Source organism: Prionailurus viverrinus, chromosome A3 (assembly GCF_022837055.1).
Source record: "Prionailurus viverrinus isolate Anna chromosome A3, UM_Priviv_1.0, whole genome shotgun sequence".
Lineage (NCBI taxonomy): Eukaryota > Metazoa > Chordata > Mammalia > Carnivora > Felidae > Prionailurus > Prionailurus viverrinus.
This window is the reverse complement of record NC_062563.1, coordinates 91261758-91275842: the sequence shown is the minus strand read 5'-3', so window position 1 is coordinate 91275842 and position 14085 is coordinate 91261758. Positions and strand designations below refer to the sequence as shown.

Below are 14085 nucleotides of genomic sequence, written 5' to 3'. Positions count from 1 at the left end.
AAAATAAAATTCACATTATTTTTTTTTTAGTTTTTAATGTTTATTTATATTTTAGAGAGAGAGAGACAGAGAGTGTGTGTAAGTGGTGGAGTAGCAGAGAGGGAGACACAGAATCTGAAGCAGGCTCTGGGCTCTGAGCTGTCAGCACAGAGCCCGACGCGGGGCTCAAACCCACAAACTGTGAGATCATGACTTGAGCTGAAGTTGGATGCTTAACCGACTGAGCCACCCAGGCGCCCCTATAAAATTCACATTATTAAAAAGATAGTTTCCCTTTACTCACGAGGAATATTTCTTAGGCAGTGACTTCATATTTATCACTGTAGTACCTAAAGCGTTATGTGACAGATGACAGTGTGAAGAGGAATGGTCAAGAATAATGTAGTTTTTTTATGTTTTCACTCTTATGTGGATCCTGAGAAACTTAACAGGAACCCATGGATGAGAGGAAGGAAAAAAAAAAAAAAAGAAAGAGAGGTTAGAGTGGGAGAGAGCCAAAACATAAGAGACTCTTAAAAAATGAGAACAAACTGAGGGCTGATGGGGGGTGGGAGGGAGGGGAGGGTGGGTGATGGGTATTGAAGAGGGCATCTTTTGGGATGAGCACTGGGTGTTGTCTGGAAACCAATTTGACAATAAATTTCATATATTTTTTTTTTAATTTTTAATGTTTTTTATTTATTTATTTTTGAGACAGAGAGAGACAGAGCATGAACGGGGGAGGGGCAGAGAGAGAGGGAGACACAGAATCGGAAGCAGGCTCCAGGCTCTGAGCCATCAGCCCAGAGCCCGACGTGGGGCTCGAACTCACGGACCGCGAGATCGTGACCTGAGCTGAAGTCGGACGCTCAACCAACTGAGCCACCCAGGCGCCCCTAAATTTCATATATTTTTAAAAAATAATGTAGTTTTATAAATTCTTTAAAGGAAAAGAGTATCATAATATTTGTACTCAGCACAATATTTCATCTTCTACGTAGTACATAATAAAAATTACTGCTTGATGGAATGAATGAAATACTTAGCCAGTGAATCCTCAGAACTGTTATGGAAGATGGCAGAGTTTTAATCATGCTAGTCAAAGAGAAATGCATTTGGAATCCCTTTTCAGCCACAGCATAAGTCATTAAGTATGACATGAAGTCATCTGAGTCTCCCCACACCTCCCCATGTGGTACCAACACGCTGGACTGAAGCCCTTTGTTCCCTGTGGAGTCTGCCACCTCTGCCTCCTTGTCCTCAGGAATGTCGTTCTAGAAATAAACCAGCCTTCTCCCTGGGGTCTATGAGTCATACACAGAAGTTAATTCATCAATTTTCTTAGGCTCTTTGTAAAAGTATTTCAGAGAGTCCCTCATGGTGAGGCGAAAAAAATCAGGTTTCTTTTCAGTTTCTTTCCAGCTCTTGCCTCATTTCCTCTCTCTGTGCTTCCTCTACCACCTTATATTTGGCTTTTACTGACAACCTTTACCTGCAGACCCAGACCCCAGTTCCTGAGCTAGTGTTGCCTGAAGCAGGAAGTAGACCAGCAAAGCCTCACCACCCCACATCCCTAGCTCCTTTCACTCAGATTTGAAATCAAATCATACTCTACCAGACCATTCCTGTCTTCCTGGCCACTAGTCACACTTGTGAGTTACAGCGTGCCAATGACAGACTTGTATAATCATGTCAGAGGGGAAGCCCGGGAGTACATCATTTTTTTTCCTTTACTTTTTTAAAAAATTTGCTTTTTATAGAAGAAGCAATAACTGAATACATTTTTACTGTGAAACAAGAGCTGAAGAAGCTGGAGTCCCCTGGGTTTTTTTTTAATTTTTTTAATGTTTATCTATTTTTGAGAGAGAGAGAGAGAGGCAGAACACAGGTGGGGGAGGCGCAGGGCGGGGGAGGGACACAGAATCCAAAGCGGGCTCCAGGCTCAGAGCTGTCAGCACAGAGCCCAACACAGGGCTTGAACTCACAGACTGTGAGATCATGGCCTGAGCTTAAGTTGGATGCTTAATTGACTGAGCCACCTAGGTGCCCTCTGAAGTTCCCCCCTTGTTAACTGAGTATTTAACTTGCATTGCTGATTATTTTTTTGGCTGTTTTTGTATTCCAGAATGTTTTCTAAATACACTGAAATTCAAACAGTATAGAAGTTTGAATGATACAAAGGAAACGTATTTCAGAACTCTGCCCTGTTTCCACTCCTGTTCACCATTAACAATTTGATGGTAGCCTTCCAGACCTTTGTAAAAGGCATTTACATTCATACGTATGTACTTAATCCAATGATTTTATTTTTATATCAGTGGGTTCATACTACACATCTGTTCTACAACTTTCTTTATTCACTTACTGTCTCTTAGCTTTCCATGTCAGTACATTTAACTTTATTTTGCTTGTTAACGGCTGTATAATACTCCAAAGGTTGAGTGTGCCATAAGTTATTTAAACATTCCCCTATTGATGGGTATTTGAATTGCTTCCTGTTTAAAGGCTTTAATTAATTGTTATTACAACAACGCTGACTGAACATCTTTGCATATGTGTCTGTGTATAGTAAGAATGGCTCTAAGCTAGATATCCAAAGGTAGAATTGGCGTGTTAAAAGATGGGTACATTTAAAATTTTGCATTTTTCAAGCTTTACAATTAAAGAATTAAATACTTTACCCATTAATCCCCTTTCTTCTGCAGAGAGTTCTGTCCTGGGAACTGACATTGACCTTCAGACCATAGACAATGATGTTGTCAGCATGGAGATTTTCTTCAAAGCCTGGCTACATAACAGTGGAACAGACCAAGAGCATATCCATCTTCTTCTTCCTTCACGGTGTTTCAGCAACATTTCCAGATCCGGAGATGATTCAAGTACACAGCCCCAAAAGACATATTATATAGGCTATAATTATCTTAGTCTCAGATTAAGACTAGATTTGTGAGTCATCAGAATACGAGTAGTTGAGGTTTAGGGCTGTTCAGTGTAAGCACAAAGAATAAGAAAAGAACTTCTAAAAAGTGACCACAGTTAGAAAACTGAGCCTAATTAAGCCTAGATAGCAAGGGCCAGTTATTTAGGAGCAAAGAATTAGACACCTCAGTAATAGGGCAGCACCTAAACTATACAAAAGCACAATGAATCATATATTTTTCTCAGGTTTTTCATTTTGAATTGTGGTAGATATTACTGACATAATAATTTGAGGCATGCTGGTACCTCAACAATATCAACAAGGCCTATGAGAAGGTAGAGAACCAAGTTTTTCTTCTTTTTTTTTTAAGTTTATTTATTTATTTTGAGAGAGTGCATGTGCGTGAGTTGGGGAGGGGCAGAGAGAGAGGGAGAGAGAGAGAATCCCAAACAGGCTCTGCCCTGTCAGCACAAAGCCTGACTCAGGCCTGATCCCACGAACCATGACATCATGACCTGAGCCAACCAAAATCAAGATTCCAGTGCTTAGCCAACTGAGCCACCCAGGCGCCCCGGTAAAAAACCAAGATTAAACCAAAATTAAATAGAGGTGTGCTAGATAAAGACACCTAATTGAGGTAAACTAAAGCAACTACAGAGGCAGGCCCCACAGAGGACAGCTAGTAGTCCAACTAGTAGAGGTGGGAGTTCTTTGAGAAAAATGGGTACAGCCTCCCACCCACAAAGGGGAAGACACATAGTGGTCCTTTCTTTCTGAGGATAGCCATCAGATCATCAGATCTTTACCCTCCCACCCCCATTTCATCCCAGAGCCTAGAATGCCTTTGATGACTTGCCTTGATTTCAGTCTGTCTTTCCTTGGTGTATAAACCTTCTTCCCTGGACCTCCTTTCCACCCCTTATGTCCAAAGCTGGTGGTGCCAATTCCTCCCTGTCCCATCTTCTGGAATCCACTTTGTATATATTTTTCCCCAAACACTATATTACCTCCTCTCCTCCTGCATTATCCCATTTCATCTTCACCAACCACCACAAAGCAGGTACTATTACCATATGTCATTGAATCTCAGATGCTATCAACTATGAGATACACCATTACTTTATGTACCACTAAGAAAGAAAAACTGTCAATTAAACATGACATAAATGCTTTCTTGTCACTTAGAAATATTATTTTATCCTTACTGTGAAGTTAGGGTAGTAAATATTAAGAGTACGTACCTGGCCAATGGCAACTGTAAGAAACACATAACCTACACACTGGTATTTTTAAAAAGTCCTTCATGTGATTCTTACTGAGAATTACTGGAACTGTAGTCTCAACAGTTCGGAAGCTCGGAAGGCTGTCAGCCCAGAGAACATTCATCAAACCCAGGTCTGTCTGCTTGTAGAACCAGGACCCTCACCTACTACACAACCCACCTCATGCTGGGCAGTTCTGAACAAAGATGCTGCCTCATGCTGGCACTTCTTTCATTAGGCGAGCTGGGGCCCTCCAAGGCCAGGAACTCCTGCATCCAGCCTTTCTTCAACTGTTGCACAGCACTTGCCCATGGTATTGTTGAGAGTTTCTCTACCTTTCCCCTTCCTCTTTCCATGGCTTTCGACACCTGGGTCAAAGCCAGAATGTTTATCTCCATCTGCAGTTATTTTTTGGAAATGTGCAGGTCTTCAGGGTGCATGGCGGAACTTAGATCCAGACTCCGTAGCTCTTCTGCTGGAGAGGCCCAGCCTGGAACCCAGATGCCCAGGCACAATTGGAATGAGGTCTGGGAAAAGTAGGCCCCCTCCAGGATGGGTGTGACCTACCTGAGAGTTTATACAACCACAGTAAAGACCATAGTGTGGTTATCCATTATTTAAAAAACTGATGCATTACCACACTGGATTTTTGGAAATGTGGCACACCATAAAAATGAAACAAAACAATACATACCCTGAGCTCTTCTCCTCTAGAATCTTCTGAGGACTGTTCCTTAGATGTTCACTTGGACTCCTTACCAGGTTTTTCGCCCACTCTACCTGCTTCTGTAGCTGGCCAGGGCCTCTCACACCCGTTCTCCAGGTGCTTCTATCAGAGGCCTTCTGACAGAGTGCACAGTCAGCTTCACATGAGTGTCTTTTCTCCTTTCATGGGTTTCAGAGTCTGCCACCTCTGCATCTGGGTTCTGGGTGATGAGAAGCACACCTAATTCTAGACTCTAGTCCTGCTAAGACAGCTTTCCCAGCTTTGGAACACTGTTGAGACTACAGTTCCAATAATTCTCAGTAAGAATCACATGAGGGACTTTTTAAAAATACGGGCATCTGGGTTCCATCTCCAAAGATCTCAATTTCACTAGTGTGAGGTAGGGCCCAGACATCAGTATCTTTTAAAAGTTCCTTAATAAAAAGGTGATTCTTATCACAACCGGAGTTGAGAATCTTAGCCAGATGAACACAGCTCTCCAGTCCTAAAGCCCAAAGACCTAACAATGGAGAAGTCAGGCACAGAGGAAATGAGGGGAGTCGTAGGCCAAGTCCCTCCTGCTGACTTCCTGGGCTCTGAGACATACCAGGCCAAGACCGTCTTACCCAGAATTAATGTCTACATCTGACTGCTGGGCCCAGGAGGGCCAGCTGAATCTGACATCTATTCTGCCATCCTATTTCTTTTTCTGCATTATTTATACTTTCATTTTTACCTCATGTTTGTTAACAGTATTCAAACCTGGTATACATTTCATTGAAAAACTGTAATATCAAGGATTCGAGCCTAGTGCAACAGAACATGTACACTGTGGCATGTGAATGTACCTGCCAGAGCAGAACCTTACTACAGAAGAGCGTAATACCTTGATGAATAATTTATACCTAGATGAAGCCCCCTCAGAACTGTTGTCTGTTGCCACAGTGATGCTCTAAAAGGTTCTATGCTTGGGTTTCTTTGGGGAATTAAAAAATAAACTATTTCAGGGACTTATTCCTCCCCCTTCCCTGAATGTCCCTAGAAAGGCCCACAGAGAAATAGCAGCTGTCAGCTGACTCTCTGACTTCTGCTTTCCTGCTCTTCCTTCATCTGACCTATGGTCTTGCCAAAGCTTAGCCACAGGGAAGCAGCAGAGGCAAGATTTCCATCTGTGATTGCAGAGGGTGTCTGCATATCGTAGTATTAGCTGCCTCCTCCACAGAGGGCACATGCTCCTCTCAGACTGGATCACAAGCCAGGTCTCTCACTATGAGGCAACTGCTCAGCCAACCCAGAAGTAAAATAAGCAAAAATCATATCAGACCCAGAAAATAAGTTAACTATTGTATTGAGCAACACTGTAGGTCCAAACCTGCTCTGCCTTTCCAAACCAGTCATACTTTCCCCTTTCCACTCCCCTGCCTCCTCCCAAGCTTTGCTTGCCTGGTGGATGTGGAATGGGTAGCAGATGTTGTCTCTTAATCACATACCCTGAGGTAGCTTGTGACAAACAATCCCTCCCCCAATGCCATTTTTATTGTAGTGTGCCTGAAATGTGATCTCCAAGAGCGACTTCTCAGCCCGTCCCTGCTCCCTGGCACAGCTGATGGCTCCTTGAGAATGGATGACCCCAAAGGAGACTTCAGCACACTTTACCAGATGGCCTCCCAGTCATCGGCCTCTTGTTACAAGCTCCGGGTGATCAAGTATGGGACAAGGGAACTTCCCCAATCCATGCAAATGCTTATTTATTCTCACTGGTTCCAACTAGGAAGTCCAGAGATAGAGGGCATCTCCAAGTGTTCCACAGGTGGGAGTCAGTTCCAAAGCAGCAAGTACAGGTATGAGAGTGAAAGAGCAAGGTCAGGTTTCTCAGTATGTGGAGACAAATGGACAGATGGTGGAAGATGTGCCTCAGTAGGACATTCTAAAGGCTGGATGAGGATTGGAAATCCAGAAAGTCTCTGAACGTGGAGAAAAACAAGATCAGCAGTGTTTACCCATTTAGCAACTGTTTGTTGAATACCTTACTGTGTTTAGGCATCAGGACAGAGATCTGACCTCCAAGGAACAAAGGGTAGATAGGATCAACCCCTGCCTTGCCACTTCTCCAAGTACTAGAATTCCTCCCAGGGGAGCCAGTTCTCAGGGAGAATTAACAATGATGGCAAAGACCACTTTTTCTGCTTCCTGGTTCCTATCACAATGCCTGTGCACAAGTATCTGAGTAAGCTTATCCATGGGTTTGTGACCATAGATGCTGCTGGGGAACTTTCTTAAATTTATTCTCTTCTTAAATGCATCCTCTGTCAGTACCTTGCTACAAGAAAGCCAGAACTGGGATGCAGATGGTTAGCATACTGTTGAGTTACAGGGTTATTGTAGCAGGGGTGTTCTGGGAGTGACCCCAGAGAAGTCACTTGGAATGGAATGAGCTCAGGAGAAGTAATATCCGTCAGTCTACAGCCCTCATGATGGTTGCTTCACTCATTGATTAACAGGCTTTGAGATTCTACTATGTGCCAGATACCTTGCTAGGTGCTGGCCATGCTAAGGTGAATAATTCACAGGCCCTAACCCAAAGGATTTCACAACAGAGTCTTAGACATAAGCTGAGTTTAAGCTGATCTGGGGTCAAGGTTCTAAATATTGCTGAGGAGACTTTCACTGCCGTTGTCTCTTGCCAGGGCTCTAAATTCCAGTGGGATCTGCGAGTCATTGACATATGGACTGCCCTTCATCCTCAGACCCACAAGCTGTTGGCAGCTGGACTGGGATGAGCTAGAGACAAATCAGCAGCATTTCCATGCTTTGTGTCACAGCCTGCTGGTGAGTATCCATGTCCCCAGGTGAGGAAGAAAAAGAGTTAAAGCACCAGCCATAGAAAAGTAGCTAACTTAATCCTGACCTGATCCCAAACCTGTCCCAGTTCTCAAGAGGACAGGAAAAAACTAGAAATACTCTGAAATGTGGATTAAATAGGACTTGCCTTTTTTGTTTCATGATATAGAGAACACTTCCTGAACTCAGTTACATGACACTAAACTCAAAAATCCCTAATTTTGTACATTTAAATGGAAACAGGGCATTTTCCATATAATTAACTATGGTTTTTTTGTTTGTTTTTTTTAATTTTTTTTTTAACGTTTATTTATCTTTGAGACAGAGAGAGACAGAGCATGAACGGGGGAGGGTCAGAGAGAGGGAGACACAGAATCTGAAACAGGCTCCAGGCTCTGAGCTGTCAGCACAGAGCCCGACGTGGGGCTCGAACTCAGCAGACCACGAAATCATGACCTGAGCCGAAGTCGGCCGCTTAACTGAATGAGCCACCCAGGCGCCCCTAATTAACTATGTTTTAACACTATTCTCTTTCTAACACCAGTCGGGAAATTATGGTTTATTTAAATGAATAACCCCTAGGCTGTGCCAGACATTTTGCTAAACTCTAGATACTCAATCGTAACATGATAAGCATTATCCATGGCCTCAAGGAACTTACTCTATAATAAAAGAGATAGAATTATATATATAATTATAATTTAGAAGTTAGGGGCACCTAGGTGGCTCAGTCAAATAAGCATCCAATTATTGATTTCTGCTCAGGTCATGATCTCATACTTCATGAGATCAAGGCCTGCATGGGGATACGCGCTGACACACAGAGCCTGCTTGGGACTCTCTCACTTTCCCCCTGCCCCTTCCCTGTTCGTGCTCTCTCTCTTTCTCTCTCAAAATAAATAAACATTTAAAAAATAATTTAGAAGAGCTTTATATAAGTTACATAAATATAAAAGTGTAATTACAGTAAAACCTTGGATTGTGAGTAACTTGTTCTGCGGGTATTCTGCAAGATGAGCAAACATTTCTAGTAAATTTTAACTTGATAAACAAGTGATGTTTTGCAGTATGAGTAGTATGTGATGCTGAATGTCACATGATCGCAACTAAGACAATGGTTCTTGAAGTTCACTTTGATATACAAGTGCTTTGGATTAGAAGCATGTTTCCAGAATGAATTATGCTTGCAAAACAAGTTTTTACTGTGTATATATGTATAAATACTTAATTGTGAGAAGTTTGTGAAGGAAAAGAAGAGGCTGCTGCAAGAAAGCCTCTCTGTGAAAGTGACATTTAAACTGAGACCTGGCAGTTTATGGGGTGGGAATTAGACAGGTGAAGGGCAGCAAGAAGAACATGCTTGGGAAAGGCATGTGCAAAGACCCAAAGGCTGAAGAGAGCTGAGAGAAGAATCAAGAATGGAAAGACCACTGTGACTGAAACAAAGAAAGCAAGGGAGAGAGAGCCAAAAGGCGGGGCTGGAGAAGTGAGCAGCGGTCAAATCATGCAAAGAGTTGTAGACCAAATTATAAGGACCTTGGACTTTAAGTACAGAAAGAAATCATAAGAAATTATTTGAGTTTTGAAAAAGATTACTTGCCAAACATTGGAAATGAACTGGCAGAAGCGAGAATGGGAACAAGAAAATGAGGTGGGAGGGCACTGCTGTAGTCTAGGCTTAGACTAGAATGTTGGAAGCAAGATGGGAAAAGTAAACCAATTAAAGAAATATTTTAGGGACAGAGTCAGAACTTAGGGAAGGATTGGATGTAGGGAGTGAGGAAGAGGAAGGTATCACATAACTGCTTGGTTTCTGACTTGAATAACTAAGTGGATGCCCGATCCCTGAAATGGAAAAAAATAAAAGAGCACACACATGAAACACTTAGAAAGCAAAATAAAACAACTGCACATATAATCGAGGACAAGCCTAACTATGAGTGGAAATAGAGCAATGGTTTGACCTAGTAGCGTATGGGTGATCAGGCCAGCACAGCAATGTGTCTCTTTCACTATCAGAAGCAGGTTTCTTTTTTCCTGTTTCAAAGCCCACACTCCCTTTTAGATCCGCCCACAGAGTTCCTGTTTCCTATCTGAAGAACACCCATCCCCTGTCTTTGCAGAGCAGAAACAACAGATATGTCCTGACTATCAGAGCCCAACAGCTCGGTTGACCATTTTACTCCACCCCATTCCTCAGGATCTCAATGATGCTACATCACTGGGGAGGAATTTCCCTCAAGTGGCTTCCCTACATTCTTACAGTGTGTGATCTTTCAAACAGACATTTGCATTTTAATATACTGCTAGAAGGAGTGTAAATTTTCTGGAAAGTGATAGCTACTTCAAAACTTTAATTCTATTGCTGAGAGTGTATGTAGCACAGGAAAACAATCAGAAAAGGGAACAAAGATATATATACCAGCATGCTTATCTCAGTGTTATTTACAATGGTAAAGAATTGGAAACAACCTAGATGTCCTAAAAAGAGGAAAGGTTAAATCGAAACAAGGGAAAGGTTATGGGAACAATAATTCAACCAAACAATGAAATATTATGTAGCCATTAAAAATGAGAATGGGGAAGAGTATTTTATCCCATCCTGGCTTACCTATATAAATCAGACTCTTCCTGCCTCTGAATTCGGTGTTTGGGCATCTAATATTTATTTATTTATTCAACAAATATTTCTTGAGCACTATATACCAAGTACCATTCTAGGGGCCAAAGAGGCCTCTTTATCACTCGTCTATCATGGAAATGCACAAGTATGTGTTGACCCATCACTAACAGATACCCATATTTTAGGGCACCTACTAAGTGCTAGTCACTTAACCAAGTGCTTTGCATACTTTACCTCATTTAATCCTCACAATAATTCTCTGAGATAAGGATTGTTTTCCCTGTTTTTACCCATGTAAAAGACTGAAGTCTAAAGAGATGAAGTTACTTACCAAAACGTGATCACATAGCTACCAAAGTGGCCAAGTCAGAATTTGAAACTAGTTCTTGACTACAAAGCCATGCTTTTAACTTCCTTGCTAAATTCCCTACTCTGGATGTAGCCAGATAAACACAGCATGCAACAGTGAGGCTGACTCTACCCTCAGCTAACACTCCATGCTTCTCAACTTAAATTCACTTAAAGTGACCAGTTACTTGTACTAGCTCCTCACCCATCTTGTGTTACTGTTCTCTCTACCATCTGTTTGTTCCACTCCACCAGATTAAAGAACACTCTCCTTTTCTGGAAAAGACAGAAGCAAAACAGTGTTTGATTGACTCTTCCTCCTTGCTTTTCACATGACATCTCCAAGCAGCAAAAATCCTGAAAGGCAGTGTGTTATAGAGGGGAGAATTCTCCACACGCCTCTTCTGATTCATTCAACAACAAATCTTTTCCCAGGACCTACTATGTGACAAGACCTTATTTAGAGCTTGAACCTCTCTGACCCTGTATTTACGAGCTCTCAGCACTTCTCTAACTCCTTGGTTTTCTGGTGTTTCTTAGACCTTTTTCATAGGTTCTTTTAAAATCTGATGTCCTCAGCTCCCCATGTAAGTCTTGCCTTCTGTTTCTCACTGCAACATTTCCCCTCCAGCTAGCTTCTCATTCTGACTTTTGTCTTTCTGTTAATAGCAGTGCCACCGCTGTCTGCTCACCCAGGCTTGAAACCTCAGTCCCCTCCAGCCTTCTCACCCTTTACACCCACTTCATCACTAAGTCGAATCAATGTTCTTCTCATCAAGTGAGTTGCAACTGTCCTTGCCTTGGTGTTCCCACTGCTTGTTCTCACCAGGACTTCTTCAGTAAACTCCTAACTAGCTTCCCTACCTCCAATCTCTCCCTCTTGTAATTTTCTCTGTATGTTAGACCAGATTAATCTTCTTGAAGCACTCTCCTGACTATCACATGTTTTTCAGTGGTGCCAATACCCAGCAACTTGTCTATTCTATCTTGATAGCATCTCTGCATGTATTTTGTCCTCTCATTTTTATCATCACTATCCTAGTTTGAAGGCTGTTTACCTCTTTCCTTTAATATTGCAATAATCTCTTGTCTCAATCCATTTAGTGTTCCCCTTGCCAGTTCATTTTATACACTGCCACCAGATTAATCTTCTTGCAACATAGCACTGACCCTGCCACTCTTCAGCTTAAAGATAGTTTGTGGCTTACTATTGATTATACTTTAAAGTCCATATTCCTTAGCCAAGTATTCAGACTCCAGTCCATCTCTGAGCATTCCCTATTGTGCACCAGAGAGTCCAACCAAATGACTATACAAACTTTAAATTGCCCCACCTTTGAACCTTTATTCATATTGTCCCTTCTCCTCTTGCCATATGCTCAAACCCTACCCCATCCTGAAAGACTCAGCTCAAATGGTGTTTCTGCAATGAGGCCTTTCTGGATCTCTCTATTTTTCAAAAGACCTTTGTGTGCTGTATTTCCTTTTTTTAGGGAAAGCATGTTTCTGTTAGCTTTCCAAATACATGATCTAATGATTTGGATTAAAGTTTGTGATATAAGTCTGACTACCCAAACTCCAGGATAACATGGTTGCCTTTTCCTGTCATTCCTACCACTTTCCCATTTTATGAACTAATTTCTCAGCCTTAGTCAAATTTTAGGTTCAGAGTGGAAATTCTCCCTTTGTTACGTCTCTTTCTGGGGAGTTGAGGCAAGGCAGTTTTCTAATCTATTGTAGTAAAATTTAGTTTGTATTGTCCCATGAAAAGCATGGACTTTGGAATCAAATGGCCCTAGGTTCCTAACAGCTTCATTATTTCCCAACTGAGTGAATTCAGGTGATATACTTAACCTCTCTAAGTATCAGTACATTCATTTATTTGAAACCCTAACAAATCTAGTGGCCCCATTTGGTTTAGCCTCTGTATAAACAGTATACAAAGAAGCACTATCCAGAGGCCAAAAAGTAATTTTAGAATTCATTTGTGCTTTCAAAGAACACCAAAAAGGAAATAGTTCATAACCCACAATGACATTTCTCAAATCTTCATCCTCCACTCCTCAATTATATCTCACCAGGAATTATTCCAAAAGCCCTTCACACACACACACACACACACACACACACACACACACTTTACAAAAAACTGAAACTCTGTCTACATCACCAGTCCCTGTTCCTCTACCTTCTTCCTCTCTCTCTCAGCTATATACGTATTCTGTAGATTGGCTTACCCCTCTGGCATACTCCGCCTCCTCCTCAGGTCCTGTCTCTGTCTTCTTATTTTTTAAAAAGATTTTATTTTTAAGTAATCTCTACACATCCAGTGTGAGGCTTGAACTCACAACCCCGAGATCAAGAGTCATATGCTTCACTGACTGAGCCAGCCAAGCACCCCTCTTTCTTCCTATTGAAAATATCCAGGGATAGAATTCACAAGGCTTCTCCTTTCATGAGTAGAAGTAGAGTGGGGGAGGACAAAAAAAGGGAGAAGGTGCATGACAGACACACATTAGTAAATCTTGTCCCTGTCACATGTTAAATAGAAACAACAAAACATATCTCATGTAGTTTTTTGTTTTTAATTTTTTTTTTCAACGTTTTTATTTTATTTTTGGGACAGAGAGAGACAGAGCATGAACGGGGGAGGGGCAGAGAGAGAGGGAGACACAGAATCGGAAACAGCCTCCAGGCTCCAAGCCATCAGCCCAGAGCCTGACGCGGGGCTCGAACTCACGGACCGCGAGATCGTGACCTGGCTGAAGTCGGACGCTTAACCGACTGCGCCACCAAGGCGCCCCTCTCATGTAGTTTTTAAGGTGATTGAATAATATTGCATGTTTAAATATGTCTGGCAAATGATTTGCACATGGTGGTTGCTTAGTAGTTCTATGATTTACATTTGTGTCTCTTTTTTTAATAGTGTCTAATTCTCTGCAGATAGTCTCCATTTTTTCACCTATTTTCTTGAATATACTAATCATAGTTATTTTAGAGTTCTTGTATGCTGACCCCAATGCCTGGATCATCCATTTGTTTCAACTCTTTATTTTCTTTTGGTTTTTGGAAATGTGGTTCTGTCTTTTGGTACAGCCAGTAATATTTTAATGAAAGATGCTCAATGTGTCTAAATAAGTTGCAGAGGCTCCAGTTGGCATTCCTATAGAGAGGGTCCATCCTGACCTGCACTAGGCAGATAGGGTGGTGACAGAACATCCTATTCTACTCAGGAGCTGTACTGAGTCCAGGCTTGACTGCTGTCCTGCTAAGGCTCAGTCTACCCTGGCTTGCTCCTGGCCTTCCAGGATTTTCCACTGAAACCTGGTATATTATATGCATCCCCCTCCCTTGGAAAATCCCAACTCTAATCACTGTATCCTGAGTATGTTAAAATGCTCTGCTT

General features: G+C 41.9%; 1 protein-coding gene across 4 annotated transcripts in view; it reads left to right on the top strand.

Moving 5' to 3' along the window:
• The window catches only part of M1AP (meiosis 1 associated protein), a 71805-nt gene that overhangs the window by 46389 nt on the left and 11331 nt on the right, over nucleotides 1–14085 (top strand). For all 4 annotated transcript variants that reach the window (XM_047854392.1, XM_047854391.1, XM_047854394.1 and 1 more), the window contains 3 exons: nucleotides 2685–2858; nucleotides 6411–6573; nucleotides 7555–7696. In XM_047854392.1, the coding sequence (XP_047710348.1) occupies nucleotides 2685–2858; nucleotides 6411–6573; nucleotides 7555–7696 (479 nt within the window). The remainder of the gene's footprint in view (nucleotides 1–2684; nucleotides 2859–6410; nucleotides 6574–7554; nucleotides 7697–14085) is intronic.